At 49.5% G+C, this 24,157-nt stretch overlaps 10 protein-coding genes across 10 annotated transcripts; 5 read left to right on the top strand and 5 right to left on the bottom strand.

Moving 5' to 3' along the window:
- The first annotated feature begins 191 nt into the window (after window positions 1–191).
- Window positions 192–3,539, top strand: P174DRAFT_382761 (chloride channel protein). The gene is made up of 7 exons (XM_024823131.1): window positions 192–634; window positions 689–1,221; window positions 1,277–1,380; window positions 1,436–1,588; window positions 1,645–1,759; window positions 1,806–1,897; window positions 1,950–3,539. The coding sequence occupies exons 1-7, from the start codon at window positions 501–503 to the stop codon at window positions 3,420–3,422; spliced, it is 2,604 nt and encodes an 867-aa protein (XP_024687611.1). The 5' UTR covers window positions 192–500; the 3' UTR covers window positions 3,423–3,539.
- Window positions 3,540–3,749: 210 nt separating this feature from the next.
- On the top strand, window positions 3,750–4,785 carry P174DRAFT_447571 (CTD kinase subunit gamma). Its single transcript, XM_024828676.1, has 2 exons — window positions 3,750–3,955; window positions 4,017–4,785. The coding sequence occupies exons 1-2, from the start codon at window positions 3,797–3,799 to the stop codon at window positions 4,578–4,580; spliced, it is 723 nt and encodes a 240-aa protein (XP_024687610.1). The 5' UTR covers window positions 3,750–3,796; the 3' UTR covers window positions 4,581–4,785.
- Window positions 4,786–4,994: 209 nt separating this feature from the next.
- P174DRAFT_500586 (uncharacterized protein) lies at window positions 4,995–6,677 on the top strand. The gene is made up of 2 exons (XM_024830978.1): window positions 4,995–5,644; window positions 5,700–6,677. The coding sequence occupies exons 1-2, from the start codon at window positions 5,064–5,066 to the stop codon at window positions 6,205–6,207; spliced, it is 1,089 nt and encodes a 362-aa protein (XP_024687609.1). The 5' UTR covers window positions 4,995–5,063; the 3' UTR covers window positions 6,208–6,677.
- A 252-nt stretch (window positions 6,678–6,929) lies between these two features.
- On the top strand, window positions 6,930–8,593 carry P174DRAFT_361368 (YagE family protein; the record flags this gene model as incomplete). Its single annotated transcript, XM_024821777.1, has 2 exons — window positions 6,930–8,460; window positions 8,517–8,593. 2 exons carry the CDS (start codon window positions 6,930–6,932, stop codon window positions 8,591–8,593), a joined length of 1,608 nt encoding a protein of 535 aa, XP_024687608.1.
- A 340-nt stretch (window positions 8,594–8,933) lies between these two features.
- Window positions 8,934–10,533, bottom strand: P174DRAFT_437449 (uncharacterized protein). Its single transcript, XM_024826304.1, has 2 exons — window positions 9,695–10,533; window positions 8,934–9,618 (listed from the first exon to the last, which is right to left on the bottom strand). The coding sequence occupies exons 1-2, from the start codon at window positions 10,106–10,108 to the stop codon at window positions 9,280–9,282; spliced, it is 753 nt and encodes a 250-aa protein (XP_024687607.1). The 5' UTR covers window positions 10,109–10,533; the 3' UTR covers window positions 8,934–9,279.
- A 183-nt stretch (window positions 10,534–10,716) lies between these two features.
- On the bottom strand, window positions 10,717–12,174 carry P174DRAFT_500583 (putative mitochondrial phosphate transporter Pic2; the record flags this gene model as incomplete). The annotated part of the gene is made up of 5 exons (XM_024830977.1): window positions 11,800–12,174; window positions 11,727–11,732; window positions 11,010–11,660; window positions 10,827–10,950; window positions 10,717–10,768 (listed from the first exon to the last, which is right to left on the bottom strand). Exons 1-5 carry the CDS (start codon window positions 11,888–11,890, stop codon window positions 10,717–10,719), a joined length of 924 nt encoding a protein of 307 aa, XP_024687606.1. The 5' UTR covers window positions 11,891–12,174.
- A 63-nt stretch (window positions 12,175–12,237) lies between these two features.
- Window positions 12,238–12,657, top strand: P174DRAFT_35567 (uncharacterized protein). Its single transcript, XM_024821741.1, has one exon. The coding sequence runs from the start codon at window positions 12,326–12,328 to the stop codon at window positions 12,611–12,613; it is 288 nt and encodes a 95-aa protein (XP_024687605.1). The 5' UTR covers window positions 12,238–12,325; the 3' UTR covers window positions 12,614–12,657.
- A 44-nt stretch (window positions 12,658–12,701) lies between these two features.
- Window positions 12,702–14,367, bottom strand: P174DRAFT_456596 (putative C6 transcription factor; the record flags this gene model as incomplete). Its single annotated transcript, XM_024829449.1, has 3 exons — window positions 12,702–13,493; window positions 13,547–14,180; window positions 14,315–14,367. The coding sequence occupies 3 exons, from the start codon at window positions 14,365–14,367 to the stop codon at window positions 12,702–12,704; spliced, it is 1,479 nt and encodes a 492-aa protein (XP_024687604.1).
- A 1,017-nt stretch (window positions 14,368–15,384) lies between these two features.
- Window positions 15,385–17,531, bottom strand: P174DRAFT_456595 (F-box/WD repeat-containing protein; the record flags this gene model as incomplete). The annotated part of the gene is made up of 5 exons (XM_024829448.1): window positions 15,385–15,612; window positions 15,668–16,379; window positions 16,456–16,762; window positions 16,807–17,056; window positions 17,127–17,531. 5 exons carry the CDS (start codon window positions 17,529–17,531, stop codon window positions 15,385–15,387), a joined length of 1,902 nt encoding a protein of 633 aa, XP_024687603.1.
- Window positions 17,532–19,405: 1,874 nt separating this feature from the next.
- P174DRAFT_456594 (Mn(2+) transporter ATX2) lies at window positions 19,406–20,707 on the bottom strand (the record flags this gene model as incomplete). The annotated part of the gene is made up of 3 exons (XM_024829447.1): window positions 19,406–19,589; window positions 19,648–20,583; window positions 20,658–20,707. 3 exons carry the CDS (start codon window positions 20,705–20,707, stop codon window positions 19,406–19,408), a joined length of 1,170 nt encoding a protein of 389 aa, XP_024687602.1.
- Between the last annotated feature and the right edge of the window lie 3,450 nt (window positions 20,708–24,157).

Raw genomic sequence — 24,157 nt, 5'->3', positions numbered from 1 at the left:
AAAAATTTGGAGTACCACGATATTATTTTACGGAAGAAAATGGCCGTCTTTTTCACCGCCTGCCCTGGTGGTAGAAAACGCTTGTCCATGAAAAGTAGGCGGTGTCGAGTCGAGTACTTGGCAATTGTAATAGTCTCGCAGCCTGAGGTCTCTAGCAGTGACAACCATCACTCATGGCCTTTTATTTCTACCCTAAACAACCAGAAAGCATGCGGCAGAATTAAATACTTGTGATGGTGTCCTAAAGGTTGCTCGTTTTTCAGTGGTCTGGTAGGTTGGGTATAAAGCTTGTAATCAAAGCTCAAAATTTTTGTTTTCCTCGATTACTCCGTAGTTATCTCTCCGAAGCTGTGTTGACCGCCTTTGGCCTTGCGGAGTCTGCGCCACATCTCCGATATCGAGGACTTGTTTGATCGCGACCCGAGATTCTGATTGCTCAATTCCTGATAGGGGCAGTGGTACAGCTGCGATGTTGACATGATATGCTTCCGTGATCCGTCATGTCAACAACGATTTCAGGGTCAGAAGCCGGAAGACCGTCTTCATCTGCGCATGTTTACGACCGGTCGTCGAACTCAGATAACGATACCCACCAGAATCCAAATGAATCGCTGGCTGGAGGCCTAACTGAACCGTGAGTCTTAGGCCTCTTCAACCCTGCGCATATTCTGACTGACCCGATTTGTAGAATTTCTTTCAAGCGCAAGCAAAAACAACCTGCGAAGTTCAGTTTTTCGCGCCTGTTTTTCAGTGACGAACCCGAATCTACAATCCCTCTCCGGGCGACGAACACAACAAATGAGCAGACGCCGGAGGTTGATTCGTCCTTGAGCCAGCTCAGAGCGCGAAATGGGAACGGAAACCTGAACGCGCCAAAAGACGGAGGGTTCTTGGACTGGTATGTGGAAGGCCCAGGGCGTCGAGTAGGCTACGACGATCTTACAGCCATCGATTGGATCTTTGAATATACAAAAGAGCGGCAAAGGAAGAGGCTGCTGTACTCGAGCGCGCCGGGTCTTTCAGGATATGCCCGGAGGCTATTGGAGGCCAGTAACGTATGGGTGGTCTTAATATCGACAGGCGTTCTCGTTGGTATTATTGCGGCATGCATCGACATCACAAGCGATTGGCTAGGAGATTTGAAAACGGGCTATTGCAAGAATGGACCAGGAGGGGGCAAGTTCTATCTGAATCGGAGTTTTTGTTGCTGGGGCCATGACGGTAAGGTGCTCGTTCTGCGCAGTGCTCTTCTGCAACTGACGCGCATATCCATCAGACATATCTGAGTGCTTGGATTGGACACCGTGGCGTAAAGCTCTCGGAGTTCGTTCTTCCAGCGGAGGCTATACGGTAGAATATATATTCTACGTCCTTTACTCTGTAATAAAATGACTCCTTTCCCGTTTATTCTGAGAGACTTACTGACAATTGGTAGGTGGTCTTCGCTGTCTGCGCGAGCTTTCTGGTCAGAACATACGCAATCTATGCAAGACACAGCGGTATTCCAGAAATTAAGACAGTCCTTGGTGGCTTTGTCATCAGACATTTTATGGGACCATGGACGCTCGCAATCAAATCCCTAGGCTTAGTAGGTATTCCCTGCATTCTCCGTGTGCAGCTCCTTGAATGCTCATTGAGGAAAAGTGTCTAGCAGTCGCTTCAGGGATGTGGCTAGGTAAAGAAGGTCCTCTGGTGCATGTTGCGTGCTGTTGTGCCAACGTCATGATGAAGTTCTTCGATAGTTTGAACCATAATGAAGGTATGTGGTCAAGCTGGCATTCAGCGGCTCATACTAAGTGATATAGCGAGAAAACGTGAAGTGCTTTCCGCAGCCGCAGCTGCAGGAATATCTGTCGCGTTCGGTGCACCCATTGGAGGTGTTCTATTCAGTCTCGAGGTATGCCTCTCAGATCTACACTCCCATAGTCGCATCATCTAACGAAGGATAGCAATTGTCGTATTACTTTCCCGATAAAACCATGTGGCAGAGTTTTGTCTGTGCAATGGTTGCTGCTGTGACTCTTCAAGCGCTTAACCCTTTTCGAACAGGGAACATTGTGCTCTACGAAGTTAAGTATACACGTGGATGGCATCGCTTCGAAATGATCCCTTTCATCCTTCTAGGTATCCTTGGTGGTCTCTACGGAGCATTTCTCATCCGCTTGAACATGAAAGTCGCGAAATGGCGGCGATCCCGGACTTGGTCTCGCCCGATATTAGAAGTTTCGGTCATTGCTCTTCTATCTGCTCTGATCAACTTTCCAAATATCTTCATGAGAGCTCAAAACTCCGAGCTTGTGCACTCACTGTTTGCCGAATGTGGCACGGGATCCGATGATCTGTTCGGTCTTTGCAAGACTGGTGCTGCATCTGCTGGTACAATAACCCTTCTGCTTATGGCCGCACTTCTTGGCTTCTTTCTCGCCTCATTTACGTTTGGGTTGGACATACCTGCCGGTATCATTCTTCCTTCCGTTGCCATTGGCGCCTTGTACGGCCGTGCATTTGGAACGATGTTCAAGATGTGGCAAAATGCCTATCCAAATTTTTTCTTCTTCAACAGCTGCGAGCCAGATGTTCCTTGTGTGACACCGGGAATATATGCAATCGTCGGAGCAGCTTCAGCTTTAGGTGGCGCAACACGGATGACCGTGTCAATTGTTGTGATCATGTTCGAGCTCACAGGTGCCTTGACATATGTCATTCCTATCATGATTGCAGTCATGTTGTCCAAATGGTGCGGTGATATATTCGGGAAACGTGGTATCTACGAGTCTTGGATCCATCTCAAGGAATATCCCTTCCTTGACCATCGTGACGACACTACTTCCCCCGATTTACCTGCTCATAGAGTCATGACAAGGGTCGAGGACCTCACGGTCATCGTTGCCAACGGACATACTATTGATAGTCTCCGCAACCTTCTCATGGCAACCTCATATCGCGGATTCCCTGTCGTGACCGATTCGTCGAATCCTCTTCTTCTGGGCTATATCTCACGCAACGAACTTTCTTATGCATTGAAATATTCCTCATCTCATGCGGATCGTGACTTGCCGGGCTCGACACAGGTCTTCTTCGCCCATCAGCCGTTTGCAGACCCTACTGAAACCCTCGATCTCCGGCCCTGGATGGACCAAACGCCTATTACACTTAACGGCGGGACGACTTTCTTGATAGTACGACGCATGTTCCAGAGATTGGGCCTCCGCTATGTCCTCTTTGCAAACAAGGGTGTCCTCCAAGGCCTACTCACTAAGAAGGACGTTTGGTCTATCATTGATGGTGCAGAATCCCGCAGGGATAAAGGCCTAGACACAGATTCACTGAGGCAAAGAAATATGGCCGAGGGGGTTGGTCTTCTTGAAAGTGATGACGGAACAAGTTTTGCCAGTTCCCTGGATAGACGTCCTTCACTTTGATATTTGCGATGTGGACGTGGACGTGGACTTAGCGAAATATATACCCTTGTAGAGGAGGATTTCTGGATATTTACTTTCTTTTGGAATGTGACGCGATTAATGGGTGCTTGGTCGCTCAATTTCTTCAATATATCTTCAGTAGAACACTTTCATCCATGTGACCTTATGATACGTAGTCTTGTCTTGGGGGAGCCGCTGGTAATGCTGCTCTACATCGCAGATCCTGTGACGATCACCCCACATTTTCTGCCGGCAGAACAAGACCACCGCCTGCAACCGAAGATCTTGCTTTCAGCTATCTCTTATCGCAGACTGATTACTTTTTCGAGGCAATCGGACTAGTTGAGCTTTCTGAAATCTCCAGAACCGCAACCATGATGGCGGATCCCTTTGAGGTCCGCATGCGCTTCACTGCGCAGCTACAGCATCTTAATGCCTCTGTGACCTCGTCGCAGAAGGCAGCGCATTATGCGTTGAAATACCGCGACATGGATGAGGATCTCCATTCCTGTATCCTGGAACAACTTGAAAGGGTACGTATGTCTCTGCTGCCGTGCAGGAGACTACTGTAACTTCTGACACGATTCTTTCTAGAATAACATGAATAACCGAGCCAACATCATGTACTTCATCGAGCAATTCTGCGAGATGGCCACCAAGGAAAACCATACACCCTATGTCCGGATGATGCAAAGGGATATTCTACGCGTCGTTGATGCCGTCGTACCACCGGACGGATCAGGAGCTGCGAACATTAAGCACGTTCGGCGTGTTCTCAACGGTCTCCAGAGTAAAGCTATTCTCTCAGCCGAAACGGTAGCTGAGATCGACGCCGGGCTCAAGGAACGGGAGGCCCAGGTGGCACATCTCGACTTGGATGCCGAGGAGGAGGTCGATAATGGTTCGAAAGCGAAAGGTGGGACCCCGCGAGGCTCCAGGCCGAGTGGGATGCGCGTGGACAAGAGGCAGATCGAGCAACGGATTGAAGAAGACCGCGAACGGAACAAAAGGCTGCGCGAGAGTATGTGGACAGTCAGTGGGGATGATGGTGACGAACATGGCAAGTTCTGGGATGAAGTCAGTGATATAGGTGAGGATGACTTCCTGGGGGCGCAGGAGGAACTCATGGAGCGCAATCAAATGGTTGCTGCTCAATGATAAGAGAGACTTAGATCCGGGACTGGCTATTATCGCTGCCTTCTTGTTGGATCTAATGGGCTGGAGAAGGTGTTATGGAGTTTTGCAGCTATATATCCTGGGGTTTGATGCTTATATTTACAGGCGGAGTTGGTTGTATGATAAAAGATACCTGTTCAAGTGAATTTTGAGTCCTTTCTAGACTTCTGGGAGTTAAAAGCAAACCGCATTACTACCTAATATCGGTGCCGGGTTTCCCAAATCTTGCTCATCTGTTGCAGTGCTTCACATTACTTCCTCTGGCAGTGTCTGGTGAGTGGAAAGTCGAAACCCAGACGATGGAATTCTTGGCACCTGAGTCCCGCCTTCGGATCAAAGTTGCACCGATAGATTTTATCAGTTGAATTTCTTCAAGCTGCTTATCTACTCGTCGCCGAGCGCGCAAAATTAACGTCTCACAATTTTCAATTGTTCAGAATTCATAGTGGGATCGGTTGATTCTCTATGTTTTCTCACATTGTCACAGCAGCAAAAGGTTTATTTGCACGGCAAGAAGTCGACGAATACAAACTCGATAGCAGCAATACAACCTCGACAACATCAACAAGTCCAATTGGCCGTGAAGCAAAAATGGTGACGGCAACGAGAAGGAGGAATCTCGAGACATTGTCGACAACTTCTGGCGATAACAAAGGCGTCTCGACCTCCGCAAAAGGGAAGCGCAAGCCCGAATCTACAAGCGCCGGAAAGCCCGAATCACAGCACAACAAACGGAGAAAGAGAAGCAGTCTAGAGGCTGCTGCAGAGCCGGAGAGGGAATTGTCGACCGAGAGCGCCATGGTTGAGTCAGATTCGAAACGAGAAGAGGCACAGGCGCCTGCTTCTAAGACGAAACACTTCAGATTCGACAGCGAAGAGCCTGAACTGCCGGTGGAGATGGAGACTGAGGCGCCAGAGCCTCAGCAGAAGGACCAGGACAATGAAGACAGCAGTGATGATGACGAAGCTCCTGAAGCGATTGACAATTCAGCTCAGATTTCCAAGATCAGACTGGAAGCTAAAAAGCAAGAACGAGCCAGACAAATGTTAGTATCTCCACTACCTCTCAAAAAATACTTTATCTCTAACTCGAATCGACAGTGAGGAACAGCTGAGGAAGGAGAAGAGAAAACAACTGGATGAACTCCGCAAACAGCAAGCGAAACAAAAGGAGGTGACCAAATTAGCAGCCGGTTCTGCTGATGACCAGCTTTCAGAAAGCACGGAGACACTGCGAGGTAGTACCACACAAGATGCCCGCCGATCAGCCCTCCCAGCTCTCCTGCCGGATGAGATTCTCAATGCAGCTTCTGTCGCCAGACCTCCAACGCCCCCCTTCGAGGAGCTTAATATTTCGCATAAGAAGCCAAACAAGTTGAAATTTCTCGATGCTACGGAGAAACGCCCCAAGGATGTCAAGCTGGGCGATGTTACAATCCGCGTGTTAGATGAGAACCCCACCAAGAAGGCCAAGACAACCCTGCCGCCCAAAGCCTCAAAGACTGGACGAAATGCCAAGCAGAATTGGCTCAACAGAGCTCGCAGTACCGCCACTGTCAATGGTCTTAGAAGAACCGCAGGTGGCCCTTCAGGGTTTGTTCGCAGATAAGAAGTCTAGTCTATCGGGTTCTGCGTATTTTTGAACCCGGCGACAAGGTGTTTATGGCGTATTGATGCAGGTTGAGATCGGCTTGGAATAATGACTGGCATTTGCTCGTCATTATACATCATACATCAGCTACGGGCTATTGAGTGGCTTGCGCCGTTGTCGACAGGCGACAGAGCTGGAGCTGACCCCGCTTGAAGTCCGCGGTATTTACCACTTTCATTAAGGTCTATAAGGCTTAAGCATCGCCGGACAGGGCGATGAATCGCCTCTGAAAGCTCTAGCTGTACAATTGCTTGATGGTTGCCGTAAACACCCAGTTCAAGGTCGCGGCTCCAGCATTGTACAACATGAGAATGGACTCTCATTTTGTCCGGTAGATGCTGGAAAGTAGCTCGATGGTTGGATCGTTGGATACCCGAATAAAATTGTGTATAATGAAGCAGTAAATGCGTTATATGAACCACTATAGCAGTAATAAGTATATTCATTTTCCAATGTAAGCAGTACCTTAGGCGAAAACTGGCTGATGGCAGCGTCTGGCGGGAGCACGTGCAAAGCTTCGAGCTTTCTGCGATCCGCCCGCTTGGACTTTTTGGACTTGGCTTTCATCTCTGCGGCTAGCCCACAGAGGCCATTTCTCCTCTTTTATTTCTTTTTACCAGACATTGATCTGTCTTTTCATGACAGACGTCTCTTGATTGTTTTATTTAACAAGAAACAGGATGACTTCGACAGCAGAGACAACCCCGTTACTCCCCCAATACCAACAGCAGCCAGCATCCTCCAATACGTCACAGCAACGAGGAAGCCGTCCGCCGCGGACAGTGACATTCAACCCACTGGCCACAGTCAGTACATACCATGATGCTACTGCCGCTGTAGATCCCACTTATAAGCCATTGAGCTCTGGTGCATCGTCTGTTCCCAACGCACCGGCCAACCAATCGAGACCGACCGGACTTTCTGCCCTGAACAGCAAGCTCCGTCGCCGCAATAGCCATGGAGCTCCCTACAGCACGGCAGTGCCTTCGATGCCACCAGCACCTAAGGTCGGACCCCAGCGAACGACGAAGAATGCACAGAAATTAAAACTGCTTCCGGATCCTGTGACAGCTGCCGAAGAGGACATTACGGACGACGAGTTCCCGCGAGATGTGTATTCGCAAATCACTCGGATCAAAGAACCGACTGCCAGAAGTCACGCTGCGAGATTGGGAAAAGCAGACAGGGATAGACTTCCACGAGTAACGGCATACTGTACCGCCAATTCGTACAGACTCGAAGGCGTCATCAAGTTTCTCAAAGCACGATCAAAGACCCGCGGAGCCAACCCGAAGCTATATGACGAATGCGTTTACTCTCCCTACGATTACTTATATGAGGATAAACAAAAGGCGCCTAGGAATTTGTCGGACAATGCGCTGGGGCTACATCCTATCTCGTCGAGTCCCGATCGGCCGTCTGGCGAGCGCAGGTATTCGGACAGTGCGGTTGAAGTCGAAGACAATGCGAAATCGCGCAGAGAAGACCTCATTGACCTGCGAGAATCGCAAGGCCAATCGCATCATGACGCTCATACCGAGAGCTCTGTAGCAGTACAGCGGACAGACGAGACGCCAGACTTTGATACTACCATCCACACCCCGGAGGTCTTCCTTTTCGATTACGGGACAGTTGTCATATGGGGCATGTCACCCGCTCAAGAATCACGATTCCTATCCGACATTTCCAAATTTGCAAACTCAATCCTGAGTCCCGAAGATACGCAGGTTGAGAATTTCAACTTCTACTATGCTCGCGAGTACCAGGCACGGATATACAACGACTTTATCTCGCTCCGTGATCCTCGAAACCATATGATCAAACTTGCCATCTCACATGCATTGTCTCAATCAGTCAAAACATCTCTCTTCGAGGATCTAGTCTCGGAGACCATCTCGAATACCGCACCACTACCGGCTCAAATTGCCCAAACCGGCAGTGTCAACATGACGCGGAGACAAATCAACATGCAGATTGGAGAACTGTTCATCTTACGAATAAACATTCATTTACAAGGCTCTGTCCTCGACAGTCCGGAACTGATGTGGGCAGAGCCGCAGCTGGAGCCGGTCTACCAGGCTGTCCGAAGCTATCTCGAGATGGACCAACGAGTCAGTCTTCTCACAGAGCGACTGGACGTCATTGCGGATCTTCTGGCTGTCCTGAAGGATCAGTTGACTCACCGCCACGGTGAGTATCTTGAATGGATCGGTAAGTCCCTTACTTCCAGCCGTCGTGTCGATTCCTGTTTGGCTCACAAACTACAGTCATCATCTTGATCGCGGCGGAAATCCTAGTTGCAGCCATTAACATCGTGGTCGACTTGTACGCAGGAGTTGATTAGTCGCTCATCTTGTGTTCCTCGACAGTATTCCTAATCTTTTAAGCGGCGCTTCAGACCACTGACCTGTCACTGATCTATACATTGTGGCGCGACTCATTATTCATTTTGCACTCAATCTACATAAGCTCACTGCATCAGTTGCGGCCCACATTTAGCATCGGAAGTCTTTGCCTCGGGAGTTCGGGACTGGGACTGGAGTTGGTCATCTTCGTTCGGGACCCTTGCGTCCTTCTTTGCCTATATCGAGGCAACCATCTCTGTATGTACAACTAGACAGTCTGTTAATATTGAACATGTCCTCTGGGACGTCCATGATGAAGCATCGTTTCCGTGCATTGTGTTGCTACCAAATTTGCACGCAAGGTGCTCGCTGGAGTAAGCCTGGGAGAAGTTCGAGAGCGAGGTGAGCCCTTGTGGCCAGACTATCTTCCATATGCGTGTCTAGCTGCGGAGCCCAGGCACCTCCTTGTTTGATTTGCAAGTACATAGGGAAAGCCATCCAGGCTCTGATCATAAGCGCTACAGCAAGCGCCAACATCCTGTTGTGAGGAAACAATCTAGAATAAGCCCTCCTTCGATATGGGAATAGCTGCATGTGAAATAAAACAGAAGAAAAGGGAGATTAATCTAGAAGAGGCGAAGAACGAAGAAAGAAAGAAAAGGAAATAAAATAAAAAAGGCTCTCATCATCCCTGGCTCTCCTCTTTCGGCGCCTTGTCCACATCCATCGGTGTCGTCGAGAGCTCCTTTGCCCTATCTGCAGCCCCAGACTCCGGAGCTTGACTGCCACGCTCGCTAGTAGCATGGCTGTTCTCTCCTTCGTGTATGGCACCATTGCTGCCTGTGCGAATGCGAAACGTGGAGGTCATCTCCTCCTGTGTCGGGGCGGGCGCAAGTCGCGGCAAGCCCGCTGAGCCAGCAGTCGAACCTTCAGGCGGGGCGCTGGTCGACGGTTCATCATCCAGTCCTACATCGCCAATATTCGACTTTCGAGAACGCTTCACCCGCAACGGGCGTTCCTGAGGCTGTTCATCTCATCTCTGTCAGAACCAGGGCCTCACACCGGAAAGCTCAAACAGCAGCCAAAGAGCCAAAACTCACCGTAGGAGGCTGCTCGTCCGAGCTCCCCTCCGTCTCATCCTCCACATACGCAGCCCCGTTGCTACCACTACCAGCCGCAACGCCCGCGCCCACCGCCCCGGGAAACCCATTCAGAGCGCCGGCGCTACTCATCATGGCCGCCGCGCGGGCGCGCAGCTCGGGGTTCACGCCCGCCTTGGCCTCCTCGGCCATGCCGGTGACCTTGGCCAGGCGCTCGAGCAGGATACAGGACTCCAGTCGCATTTTCTGGATGTATTGCCATCCGCGCTTGTTGCGCATGCGCATCATCTCGTTCTCGGCCTCAATCTCGTTTAAGCGTTTTTTTAGGGCGATGCATTTGCGTTTGTAGGCGCCTTCGACGCTGGGGGGGTTCGAGGAGGGTAGTGATGAGGAGGGCTTGGTGGATGTGTCCATCGTGGTGGTTTTCTTTCGTACTCTTGCTGCTTGTTCTGAGGTCGGTTTATGAGAGTGAGGTTGAGAGGGAAAATTAGAGGTTTGCCGAGGATTGAGAACGGAGGATGAAGGTTGTGGAGGTTGATAAGAGTTTATAACGAGGTGTTGGATGAACGCTCCAAATGGCAATTGTCAATGGTCGATTCGGCTATTGTTGACGTTGGAAGGGTTGAAGCTGCAGGAAGAAAGAGAAGCCGATCTTATTGTCTTTGAGATGCGAAAGTGATGATTCGATCCCTTTCACGATGATTGGGTGGATATCAGCAACGGGCACGTGGACTGTCACTGAGTCAATGCTTTCTCTGCAAAGAAAATAGACTATATTATATAAAACCAAGGTAATGAATGAAACTGAAGACTTTTTGTGCCAATGCCAGACATCGCCATCGAGGACGCTGCTCCGACAATGGAGGATTCGCGGCTATTATTCTGCCGGGTGGTTATCAAGGGCGGTCAATCTACTTGTGTAAAGCAACAGAGGAATAATGATTCCAAGTCCTTCCTCTAGAGTGTATCTAACTACATATGCGATAACGCCAAACAGCCTGTCATAAGCGCGCCTAAACACCTTAATGACCACCAGTGGTCGGGAGTCCTAGGAACACCTTGAAAGAATCATAGCTGTCTCCGATGTCAGCGAACAGGCACCATCAGGACAATAGACAACAGCACGACTTACATTAGCCACTGGAAACCGGTCAATGTACCAAGCATCACGATTCGAACTGGCAGTCCGTTCCACAGGCCCGAGAATCCGATCTTGCCGTAAATCCGCGACACGGCCGCCATTGCCGACTCGCCAGCTGCAAGGCCGTTAGCAGGACGACACCAGAACGCTGACCGAGAATGCATGCACACTTACCATTCCGGTCGGCGTTCAACTTGCTAACCATGACATCCGCAGGATGACTAACGATAGCGCAAAAGACACCGGCAATATAGCCTCCCAGAAAACTAACGCCCGTCTGTTGCAGCGTATTGAAGCTCTCCTTGGGCCTCCCCAGCGTCCGGTAGATCATGTTCACGCTCTCCTCAAAGGTAGCAAACTTGGTCATGGTGTAGGGGATCTGCCGCGCCCAGAGCGGGTACAGCCCCTTGTACAGACCCCCGAACCCTTCCTTGGCCACGACTTTGCTCCATCCCTCGCGCAAGTTATGCGCATACGGCGGCAGAGTCGTCTGCATGCGCACCTTAATCGCTTCGAACGGGCAGAGGGCCATGTCGGCGAAGAACTCGGCTGATGCGCTCGCGCCTAGGAACACCACCGTGCGGTTCATGTTGGGGAATAAGCGGTCCCCGTACAGGTACTTGAAGTACTCATAGAGACCGTATTTGCCGGCCCCCTGGAACGAGTATCCGACGAAGGTAGGAGACCAGCCGAAGAAGACCCCGCGTAGGCCTTCCTTGGAAAAGATCTGGCGCCATGCGGAGAGATTGGAGGTGTAGATGCTGGGGTCTACCTGGCGACGACATTTGACCAGGTCAAGGGGTGTAACTGCTGTATGCGTAGGTCCTGATCGAATATATTATATTATCAGCGGGAGAATCCCAGCAAGAATTCCTATCCACTACCACTTACCACAAGCTTCAAATATGAAAACCACTGCGTCAGCATAATTCCAGCATAAATGTAGCTTGGATGCAACACTTACCGACAATTCCACCCAGAGTACAACTCAGAAAGTATTTCGATGAATTGGGCTCGATCTTCCCGAATGGAAGCTGCCGCTCTTTCGAGGTCATTATGTTGCGTCGAGTTCTCTACGATGTATATAATGAAAGATGCAGAAATCAGACAATTCAATGCGCCTTTGAAAAAAAAGAACAAAAAGGAGATATACGCAAAAGCAGAGTCAATAAAATTAGTCTACCTTACAGAAGAAAGCAACACGGCCAGAAAAGAACTTATCTATACCCCAAAGACCGATGTCGTCAGAGGACGGAGACCCAGTTCCTAGCCAGACCCGAGATCTCCAACTCGATCCGAAAAGCCACTTGAATTTCTCAATCAAGGTATACGGATAACTGAATCAGCCAGTGGGATGTTACTGTAGTCCTGAGTTCTCCGCTTTTTTCCTATAAAAATGTGATGATAAGCGATAATGCGAACGGCTAACCGGCATGGCATGTTGCTTGTCCACGACATGGTGATGCGGCATAGCATTCGTGCGTCTGCTTATGGAGTCCTACTGGTATCTTTCTTTGTGTTTGGTGTCCGAGTTGCTGATGCACATATTATTCTTATTATTATTTGCTCTTAACTACCAGTCATTCTGTAGGAAACTTGTAACTGTTCTAAATGATCTTCGAAGTGCAGCGTTCAGATGGCTTCAGGAACATCCATATAATGACGTCATTATGCCACTCACTGCTGCTCTGTACCTCTCTACTAAGGTACCAGGGATAAGCGATGAATATTACCCTTGCAAGTTATGCATGCATAGTAAGAATCATATACAAGAGTAATTTATATACAACTGATAGGAAGACTATGTGCTGCGTTGCTCCCACTAATGACCAGCAACTAGTAAGTGGTACAGTAGTACAGCAATGGCTATACCACAGTTGCATCACGGACGATAGTGTCGCCTTGGGCAGCAGCGGCTATATAATCGGCCTCCCCCTCCCCAGCTAGTATCAATGCCAGTTTGATACCCAGTGTAGACCCTACCCGGGCCAGAACGGTTCTGACCTGGTGGCTCTGTTCTGGAGTTGCCAGGCCACACGACGAGATATACCACAAGGGCCATACCATACTGTACCCCTGGAAAGCACGAATGTGCAGCTTCCCTTCCAACGAGGTCGGGACTGGATTGCCCATCGCATCGACATGGCCAAAGGCAAAAGGGATGCTCCGGCATACGTCCGTGATCATTTCCTGGATCGACTCCAAAATCATCGGCTCCTCTTGAAGAAGCTCACTGTACACTCCGAATTCGCCAACAACGGATGCAAGAAGGTCGCGGAGCTGAAGTATGACTTTGAGTAGAATGATGCGAACAGCACGGTAGTAGTTCCATACCGCTGCGATCGATATCTGCTGATAGGTCATCAAAGACTCGTGTGTCTGCGAGTAGACAATGAGGGGCAGCCAGTTATCAGGCAGACCCTGACTCCACGCTGCGAAATCCAAATCCACCAATTTGGCGTCTTCCATGCACGAGACCAGCCTGCCCACATCCTCCGCTCCGGCCGAGGCCTGCAAGGAGGAACTCTCGAGGAAGATCTGGCTAACTTTCGATGCGAGGAGCATCAGCCGGTGCACGGGATCCGCACTGTCCAAGAGTCCAGCAATCCAATCAGTCTTGAATCTAGGCTTGTCGCCCAAGGCCAAGAACTCGGTATGCTGATGCCTGTCAGTCCCTACTCGCAGATACCTAAACAAAGACAAAGACATACCGTATGCGTATACGCAAAGTTGAACAGATCTCGACCCTGCGCGTGGCCGAACTGACTCATGCCCCTCAGTTTCATCAGCATCTCCAACCCCACCGTATGCGAACTCGCAAGTCCATTGCGCTCCCCAGTAATATCTTCAAATATGGAAAGTAGAACCACCGACGCCAACGTCTCGTCCCGGACAGCTTGCGTCCGCGATTCCAGCGCCTGCCGCAGGCGCTGCAGAGCCATACCGTACAGATACCGCGCCTTGACAATCAACGAGGACTCCCTGATCTCATTGCTCAGCGTAACAAGAGCCGTCGCGTCCACGGCCAGCCGCAGTGACGACGACGATGCCGAGCATTCCTTCTCCCCGGCATCCCGGCACAGAGCGTACAGCGACGGCAAGAACCCCAGGTGGCTGATACACTCGCCCGTCTCATTCGAGCAAGTGTACTGGTCGAAGAAGAAGCAAATCGCCCGCTCTTCCCACGTCGAGTCGGCGATCTGACGAACCAATACAGGAGAACATTTCTGTTCCGGAGCTTCAGCCGTACACGGCGTTGTAGCCTGGATCTTTCCCGCGCCGCTAGAAGTCGACTTGTCAGACCGGTTTTTCTTCACCATGCGCTGCACCTTCTGCGTCTCGTCCCTGAAAATGGTATCCGGCCGATAACCCGGACATGGCCGGCCATAGACGACGCAATTCCGACACTCTGGCAGCGCCTCATCGCACTTCGGTGTCATTAGCTCATGATGGATAGAAAACGATGTGATTTAACTTACCCGCACTTTTCGTTTAAGGCAAAGATAGCAACCTGTGCTCGGTCTTCCTCCATATACCATATTTACATCACTTGTAGAGTTACGGATCCGACAGAAAGCCTGAATAGATAAGATATGATGTGTCGTGAATCTAATTGTGGTTGTGGCTTCAAATCCAAGATGCAGATGTACTGAATTCGTCTGCCTGCCGCCTGGACATGATTGATGGTGTGACCAGTAAGATGACGGCCGTCTGTAGGTTCCTTGTATCTGCGCTCCTTTCTGAAACTACGACAAGAGATGAATACAATAAGACATCAAGACAGAATCTTGATAGGAACTCCCCTGCTTTGTTTCATGGATAATCGTGGAAGATTGGACGGAGGATGCTGCCGGCTGACAGGGACATGCATGGGATCGTGTATTAGTCATTGCCTCGGATAACTGCCCATCCCCAGTCACGTAAAAGGCACATTAATCCATGGCCAACAGAGTTTAGGGATTCAACAGTGTCTCAGCTCGTAGCCAATTTCCCGCTATTTACGAAAAAGATAGCCAGCGTGCGGCGGATCAAATGAGAGGAACTGTGCTTGGTTCTATAATGCCTATTGATATGCAAGTATATATGCTGGAAGCAGTAACAACATGACAACGAAGACCGCGACCATGAGACCACTTCTCGTCACAAGATGGAAACCAAATTTCCTAGATGCCAAATACATCGCCTCCCGAGGTGGGTATCATCGAACCGGCGAGGAAAAATTAAACCACGTCGAAGGTACTGTATCAAAACCCGCTAACTCCCATTCAAAACCCGCTGACTCCCAGTTGATATGGATGACAAGAATGGAAACGAAAAGACAGTCCAACACCCAATATCTATGCAAAAGGTTTGATGCCAAAAAGTTAGCTGATCTCGAGAATGTGGCCCACCACGCTGCGTGACAGACGATCATCGACGACCGGTGAGATTAGACTTAAATTGCACATTGTCCAATGCTCTTCTCAATGAATCAAATAGTGTACGGAATAGAGGTGAATAAGAGGCGTGATGAACTTAATGAGCCTCGAGTAGTACGGCAGGAGGATAATCACGAAGCAGGGGCATCCGGCATAAGGTGGTCGTCGTCGCTATTGTTCAAGGGTATGGTCGGAGGTGGATCTGAAAAGAGCGTTCGGTGTCGAGAAGGACGAGACGAGCAATTCAAGGAGAGGTCATCTTGACTGCTTTGTTGGCGTGGGCGTAATCCGGGAGTGCTGGCGGTACTTTCCACAACAGCACCATCATCATCTTCTTCTGGAGGGGAGAATGTCCAGACCTATGAATTATATCAAGTTAGACATGTGTACTGAGGTTCTAGTGGGGCCACTCACCTCCATAACAGTCCGACCCGACCGGTTAGCCAGGATCACCGCCTTTTCGTCTTCAAATGCAACTCTCCAAACCGACTCGGCAGGCGTGGACAACTCTCTGAGGAGCTGGCCTGTTTGTAAGCTCCACACCTTGACGCGACCATCGCTACCACCACTGACAATACGCGAACTATCGAACTGAAGACTGGTCACGCTATTGTCATGAGCCGCCAGACGATGGATAGGCGCCATCTTCGTCAATGACCAAACGCGCACCGATCCGTCAGATCCGCCAGTAACCAGAGTGTCGCCTCGCATCTGCAATTGCCCGACAAGGGATGTATGTCCTTGCAGAATAGCATGGCACTGACCAGAGTGCGGATCCCAGATTCGGACGCTGGTGTCGAGACTGCCGGTAGCGATTCGCCTGCCGTCAAAGGCAATCGCGTAGATTTGACTGAAATGGCCCGACAGTGTTCGTTGACACCGTCCTTCCGATATGCTCCAAATTCGAGCGGTAGTATCGTAGCTTCCAGAAACAATGATATCTCCGTGGATGGCCAGACACCGAACGCTTGCCTGGTGCCCGACCAGGACATTTCGACAGGTGCCTGTTGTCAAATCCCATATGCGCAGCGTGGTATCTCTTGATCCAGAGATGGCCGTATTCTTATCGGACATCTTCAAGCAACGCACAGTCGATGTGTGGCCCCGTAAAAGGTAAATGCCAGCTCTGGCGGCACTGTTAGCCATTTTCCTCCCAGAAAAGCTGAGCTGAGACGTCCACAGCGTCATCAGGTACCACTTACCCGGTAGCCATGTTCCAGACTCTGACCTCCCGGTCGCAACCGCCGCTCACCAGAACGTCGTCCCACGGTACCATGGCCCAGACACCCATAACATGACCTTGTAAGGTTTTCTGATTGTTCCCATCGGTATCGTATACATGAATTTTGGCGTTGTCCAGCGCAAGTACGATATATTTAGAGGTAAGATGTAAGCTCGTGACGACACCTTGATCTGGTGTGATGTGCCGTTGGGTGCAACGGCCCCTTTGTTCCAAGCCGACTCCACCATGTATTTTTGCTTGAAATGAGATCTGTATGACAAGGGTCGCTTCCGTGAGGCTAAAGAGAGCCAGTCCCCAGAGCCAGAGCGACGTAGATCGAAGGGATTATCTGAAGGATGTAAACTCGAGACTTTTCTTTGCAGCCCGTTCAGGGAGCGTGTGCTCGAAACCGAAGGCAGGTGGAAGGGGTCAATGAAATCTCCCGACGGTCTCCGGTAAGCATAAGCGTGCTTCTCGCAGAGGTTTTTCCAGGTAATATCGTCGCTCAGGAGGTCACGCCAACGTCTTGAAACCTGAGAGGCTCTCGCCAAGGTTTTCGGGTCGTCGATGAATGAGAGAACCTAGTGTAATGAAGGGCGCTTAGGTCAGTCCTGTCAGGGAAAGCCAAGCGATCGTCAACGGAAAGCTTACCCTCAAGCAAAGTTCGGTTGGGAAGACTTGAAAAGGATCTTTCCTTAACCGTGGAGTGACATAACTTGACACAAAGCTGAGAAGCTGACTATCGCACAGACCGAGTACACCCTCCAAAAATCTCTGCTTCTTCGCGCTGGACAAAGAAGTAAAATGTATCCTGGCATTCAGGAGAAAGGCATCATCTTCCTCGTCTGAGGACTGCCACGTTGGAGGTCTCTGGTGAGGGGTCGGGCTAGGGGCCGGAGTCGGAGGTGAGGCAGGTGCGGAGGGTAATAGACTCGGAGGAATAGGAGTGACGGTCTTGTTGGAGGATAGAGATCTCGAGTGGGAGGCTGAATTCCGTGCGGCAGATGATCTGGAATGTGCAGTCTCCAACTGCTCAGAAACAATACGCGGAGTCATCCCGTTGTCCACCCGTTCGATGAATGACGCCCGACGAGTGTGTTCGCGAACTGCCGTGGAGGGTATGACGGTTACAACATGCACCCGTGTCGACGGCAAACGATGATTATCGATATGGACTTGCAAAAGCCTTTTGAGGATCGACTTCGATCATAGAGAACGTATCGCTTCTCTTGAGAGGGAGCAAAACAAATATTGTAAGACAGAGAGGTTGTGAGGAGGTCAAAGGAGGACTGATATTGAGTGAGGAAAGAGAAAGTGAGATGATGACAAACGGACAGACTCCGATGCAAGAGCGCTAGAGGAAGCGCTCTGACGAAAGAAAGAAATAGGGGGGATAGGAAGAAAACTGAAAAGAAATGGGAGTATTCTATTTTATTTTTCTTTTGAGAGAGTGAAGTTGGGAAAAAATTACTCGAGGAGGAAAACGGGAGAAGGTCAGCTACAGCCAGCAACAGCGGCTACTTTGACGCCATTCAAATGCCTGAAAAAGAAGGCCGAATGTATATCAAAACGGCAAGCAAGCGGTCCTAAGACTGGCGGGAGGAGAGACAGTGAGGTAGCGTCTGGAGTCTGGAGTCTGGATCATGCGGTGGACGTCTTGCCGGGTCAGGTGCGGGCCTTATGAATGGCATAATCCATAGTCAATTACCCTAGAGGCTTAAGTACGCGGTATCTGGGCCACTCCCGTCTAGACTTGGGGGAAATAGGTACTTTGTAGATAGTCCTCCGCAGATTTTGATATGGCACATGAAAAGCTAGGTCTCTCAGCTTCGGAAAGAAAAACCAGTCAAGTCTGTAGTGAGTGCCAATAGTAGGCGAACAAAATCAACCAATCTTCATCTGCTTTCAAATGATACGATGCTGAACGGAGGTATATGATTTCTGATGATCATCTTGTCTCCACAGTTGACGGATAAGAGGATACCAGGTTCCACAAGGCGAAAAAATAGTGGTAATGACAAACTTTGCGCAATCTTTAACAGACGCAATCACAGTGAGCAAGAAATCATATAGATATGTACATCTGAGTTATCTTTTCCTTCACAGATTCTTCGCCACTAGTAAACTTCTTAGTATGCTAGCTGAAGAGAAGAATCCAGAGGTATAATAACCCCTCGTATTGGCGCAGTGGCACAGGCGAACCTCCAAGCTTCGCAAGTCTGTCGTCAAAGGAGGCGAAGAAAATTGCAGAATCAGACGTACTTCAGCCACCACATGCCTGTCTATATCTGCGTGAAATGACTGATGTGCACATGGACTGTCAGATGGCTCTTTTCGATTATCTTATCAGACGCTTGGGATCTGCAAACATTCTGGGCCGCAACAGAATCCGCCCTCCAAATATTTATCTCATCCATGGACTCTCTGGCCGTTCAAATTCCCAGATTTGGTGATATGGTTGTCCCAAGTCCCTGGGTTGGCAAACAATAATATCTTCAACCATGGAACAAAATTGTCCCAGGTATCGTCCGGACATGACGAATTATTCCATCATCTATGTGAAGGCGTTGAACACAAGGCTATACTATACAGCAGTTGAACCGGCACAAAACACACAAACAACAGTCGCATATAGTATTTAGAATGATACAGTAAGTCATGAGCAGAGCCACAGCTCTTCCAGTGGAATGAGATACTGGTATAGCACAAAACAGGGGGAACGGTTTAAAAAGTGGCTATAGCTCTTGAGAAACAGATGAATCCTTCGTTCGAAAGCGCAAAGTCTATAGTATTCAAGATCGCCATGAGTTCATTCTTCTAGGCTCGCCGAGGAGCCACAAGTCTGAAACCAGACTGGGGCCGGGTTTCTAGCCAAATTAGATCAGAGACATAAGGAATTAGAAGGCAAGAGGTTTCAAAGCGGAAACACGTCAGTGAGCGTGACCGAGTTGCAAAAACAGCGGCAGTATCATGCCGATGACAGAAGCGACCAGATCCCGCATGGACTTGTCGGATTCAGTAGGGATGTCTCTGGAATCGCCGTATCCATTCATTGGTAGTTCGCGCAACTCCGAGTTCGGGCTGTTCTCCTGCATTGTATGCATGGCAACGTAACTGAAGATGGTTAGTCACAATTGTCTCTTGCAGTGACCGAGACCGGATGATAACCTACAGGAAAGTTCCAGCAGAGAATAGCAACAACATTCCAGTCCTCCACAGAGTGGCTGCCTCGTCATTGTTAGAGCCCGAGCCCACGATCCGCACGAAGAGGAATGTTGCCAATGCACCAAAGGGAGCCGCCAGGCTGAAGACCACCAGATGCGCTCTCGCGGTCCGACTAGACACGCCCTGCTTGAGCAACACCGATGTAAGACCAAAGGACGCGGGAGCTTTGTGCACCATAATAGCCAGAAAGATGATGAAACTCAACCCGGTGTCGGATGTAGATGCACCCAGAGCGATGCCGTCAGCTGCCGCATGGATCACCAGACCGGTGGTTGTCGCAAAGCTATGGCTTCGACTAGAGGTACTGCCGGCGTCCAACAAACCTCCTTCTCTGGAGGGGGAGGGGTTGCGTCGCAATCCGGACCCCAGATTGTCCAGAGAAATGTGGTAGGGCGGTCTTTGTTGCTTTGAAGGCGTTGCGAAATCGGGTAGTTTATCGATGAGGTACATCAGGATAAAACCGCTGATCAGGGCAACTCCAATCCAAGCATGTGAAGAGTTCTCTTCTTTATGTCCATTGTGTTCATCCTTATTCGACTCACCCTCGTCCTCTCGCTGCCGCAATTCAGACTGGTCGTCACGCGTAACGTGCACTGTCTGTGTGAGTGGAAATGTAGAAGCTGCTTCCTTGTTCGAGCTGGAGAAATCGACCGCAGCGACAGCCGGAAATGATCGGTGTTGCCATTCCACGGCCGTCACTGAACGAGTGCTGAGACCTTTTCGATCATTATGCGAGTTCGCACTGTAAAGAGTCTCCACGCCCTCCGGAATGATAACAATTAAAGATGTCCCAACCAAAACTCCCATTCCAAGGGAAGAAATCAATCGCAACTGCGAAGGGGAAAGTGTAAAGGCGAGCGGTAATGAGCCAACAACGAAGGATCTACATCAAGACGGGATGTCCATTAGTTTTCTATTCTTCCCAGAAGATGAACAAAATATGATCTCAATGCTCACGTAATTGCCATCACAATGCTCAAAGCGAGCAAAGTGAAGAGTCCCTCCATTGTCGACCTTTCGTCCCAAGAGCTTTTGTCTCCGCTTTATAGGACCTCAAACATGATGTCAGTTGCGCGATTGGTCGAATAGCTTGCGCTGGTTGGGTGTCAGTAGGCGCTGAGGCTATTGCTGAGCCTTGACAGAACTGTTCGATTGAGAATATGAATGAGTCCGATCGAGGAGTAGATAGTCTATACAGAATTTACTCCGTTTGGGATATGAAGGAGACACCGCAGACGGACGACTAAACGTGGCGTGGCCAAGCAGATTGCGATCCGCCGCAAAGGGAACAGTCCGAGAGGGCGGCAAGACCCACAAGGCGGAAGAGGACAATGTTTCAGGAACAAGGAGATTTAACTCCGTAGATAGTCGAGCAATAGCAGTGATTTTTCAAATTTGGGACTAAATACTAGACAAGCAGGGACATCTCCCTTTCGTCAATTCTGATGCACGACATGGATATAAGTTCGCCAACAAGCTGGTTCTTTGTTCCTCAAGTCCTTCTTGATAATAACTAATTGCAGATCGACATCTAGCTTTGCACGTGCTGACGTTGAAGCCTAAGGAGTCAAGGCATCGAGTTCAAGTCCCAAGAGCTTCAAGTACGATTTCAATGCAACTATATCACAGAGCTGGTAACGAGGTCATCCAGTAGAAGCTGAATAGCATGAGGATAGCAGACGTGGCCAAGCCCTGAATCCTGATCAGCATCCCACCAAGAATTGGTCATACTGAGCAGTCTACTAAAACATTTGGTGAAGAAAACCTCAAATTTATTCAGCATGACCCATTATCATAGTCTTTGCGACTTCTGATTCACTGGCAATCCTATGGTCAGAATCGCTCCTGCTTAATGTCATCAAATGCATTTATTTGGCCCAACATTGCCTCGGCCACATCTTCATACATGGCAGCCGCCCAGTCAAGGTTGGCATCAAAAAAGGCAGTGTACTACTTAATTATCGCCAACCGATCAAGCACATTGAAGAGAAGACAGGTAGGAGGGAGAAGGCGAGGACACTTAGAATTCAGCTATGTTTTACCTTCAATTCATCGGGCAGATAGCTTGTCGTGTGGTTCAAGTGGGCCTCTTTGATATCACTCGACTCAGGTATCGCGGGCTTCAAGTTCATCCTGGGCTCTTGAATCGTGGGCAACAATGCAAGCTTCGTCACAGATATAGCTGTGCGACATCGCTACTACTGTTACTAGCAAGGCCGCCAGTAGCGTCATAGCCGTGTAGTACTTTTTCGATCCTCTCGCCCTCGCCGGTAGCATGGAGTATGTGCGCAACGGCGCACAGTGAACCTGAAGGCTTGTCGGCATTGGAAACGCTCGCATGTTCCATTGAAGAACACGGTTATTATTGAAGAACAGAGACAACAGTTTTAACAACCAGTTCTTTCTGAGGCCCTGCTGCGCTATTCATTTTTTCTTCCAATACTCTGCCTCAGTCCTCTGCTAGATGCCTCTAAGAGGCTCTGCAAATATGCAATGTAACCTGAGACGTAACTCATCATTAACATGCTGGGAAGATACTAGGTCATCTGGGTCAACAGCCCCTGGACCATCATCATTGCCTGTAAGAGCTTCAAATCCAGTAACACGAAGGGGGACTTAACCATATGTTGACTGGCAGACTCACGGAACCTGTAGAAGAAGGCATTGATAAGTTGCCCCCGCGTGGTATTGAGTTAGCTCTTTGAGCTCCTGATAATCATCCCTATCCCTTTCTTCGGCGCTTCGTCTTGTTATGCCCCCTGAAGGAACCGCGTCGCGACAAGACACATCACACACAGCGCAGTTGTAAGTCTTTGACGCCGCAGCCTCCCGCAGCCTCCCATTGCCTCGCTCATGTCGGTCCTTTCTGTTTCTCATTGTTCCGGTTGTTTCTCGCTTAGGAACAGAGACAACAATTGTCACAAGTCAGGTACAGATCATGGGGTGTCAGATTGTTCCAGTGTCAGGCTGAACCATCCAAACCGCCCGTGTAAAGATTGTGGTAGGATCATGACATATGCTCGGTGATCTGAAGACAGAAACATCCGATATATCGCGCAAGTCGACTCATGTAGTCATGATCTAGAGTGTCGAAAGGACCGATTTCCTCTTTAAAACATTCCCAGAGGTGTTTCCTTGAAGGTATTTGATATAGGATGCATCATATGATGCCTAGGTAAGGTATACTTCATGTCGGTCTTGGGAGACTAGAAGGTGTCTTAATGACATAGAGTATTAGTAGCCAGCTGACAATGCTGAAGGAAAATAAACTTACTACCTAGTCGTTAGGGGGGTCCGCTCTTATATGCCCCAAGCATACTCGCAAAGATTGCCTCTGCTAGGAGGCATACTTTTCTGGTAAACTCGACATTTGCGCTTGAGAGATTGGATGACCATGGCATTAGGAAGAGTGTACCAAATCTCAGGGACTTTTTTTACTCCATTTTCATGGAACATAAGTCTTCTGTGATAGGACGTTTTATCTAGACCGACTGACTTTTTCGTGATCACATCGTCTCTTGTTCAAGCCACCATCGATCGAAGTAGCGGAGCCAATGTATACATACATCTCCTTAGCCTCAATGATCTTGATATAGACCCCGGGCTCTGTGGGGGTCACTGTGTGTCCCTTGCGCTTTCCCTTGACTATCCAAGTGACCATCTCAGCACTTTCTTGCATGTAGAGCTTCTTTTCCGGATATGAGCCTTGGTTTCCACGGTTACGAATACTTCTTCACCCCAGTGGGACCGTACATATAGCCACTGCGGGGGTCTCCATGCTGCCTTGACTGAAGTCAACCTTGAATGCGAGACGTCATATACCCCGGTCACAGTTTGAGGAGATAAAATGAAGCTTTTCTAGGGGACGACAACTCTGACGATGGTTCTGACATTTCTCTGAGTTGGGGATTTATAACTACCGCGTTGAGAAATGCCATCAGCGTCTGATGGATATATTGCTTGCTGCTGGTTTGTTTGAATGTCTGCCCCTCCTGCTCAGCCGCTGGTGTCAAATGCAATTCAGTTGTCCCCAGTTAATGCTCGTAGTAGAAGTCGAGCCCGGAACTAACGCTGGGGTAATAGCAAGAAATATTCTCCCAGACGGTGATTTTCTGCTGTTTCTCATATTCGGGGCTTTTCGACCACGCAGTCCACAAAGAATGGACGCATTTTGTTAGAGTCCCGATGCTCGGCGTTTTCGGATTTAGCTAGAATGGCAGAATATGTGTCCCTTCCAAGTCGGCAGTCACTTCATCAGGATACTCATCCTCTTTGTTAACATCGTATTCGCAGGATATGACACATTTATCCCTGTCTCTCTTATGTGCAGCCTCTCGCGGACGTTAGGCAATGATATGTGCGGTGCCATAATCAAGCCGGGCTCTGCCCGTGTGTGGTCGAGGAGCTCTGTTTGCCATGTCTGCGCTGTGTACAGTGAGGTGCAGTCAATGTCATAG

This window comes from Aspergillus novofumigatus (genome assembly GCF_002847465.1).
Source record: "Aspergillus novofumigatus IBT 16806 chromosome Unknown P174scaffold_1, whole genome shotgun sequence".
NCBI lineage: Eukaryota > Fungi > Ascomycota > Eurotiomycetes > Eurotiales > Aspergillaceae > Aspergillus > Aspergillus novofumigatus.
The sequence above is the reverse complement of the archived record's forward strand: the minus strand, read 5'-3'. Positions and strand labels throughout refer to the sequence as shown.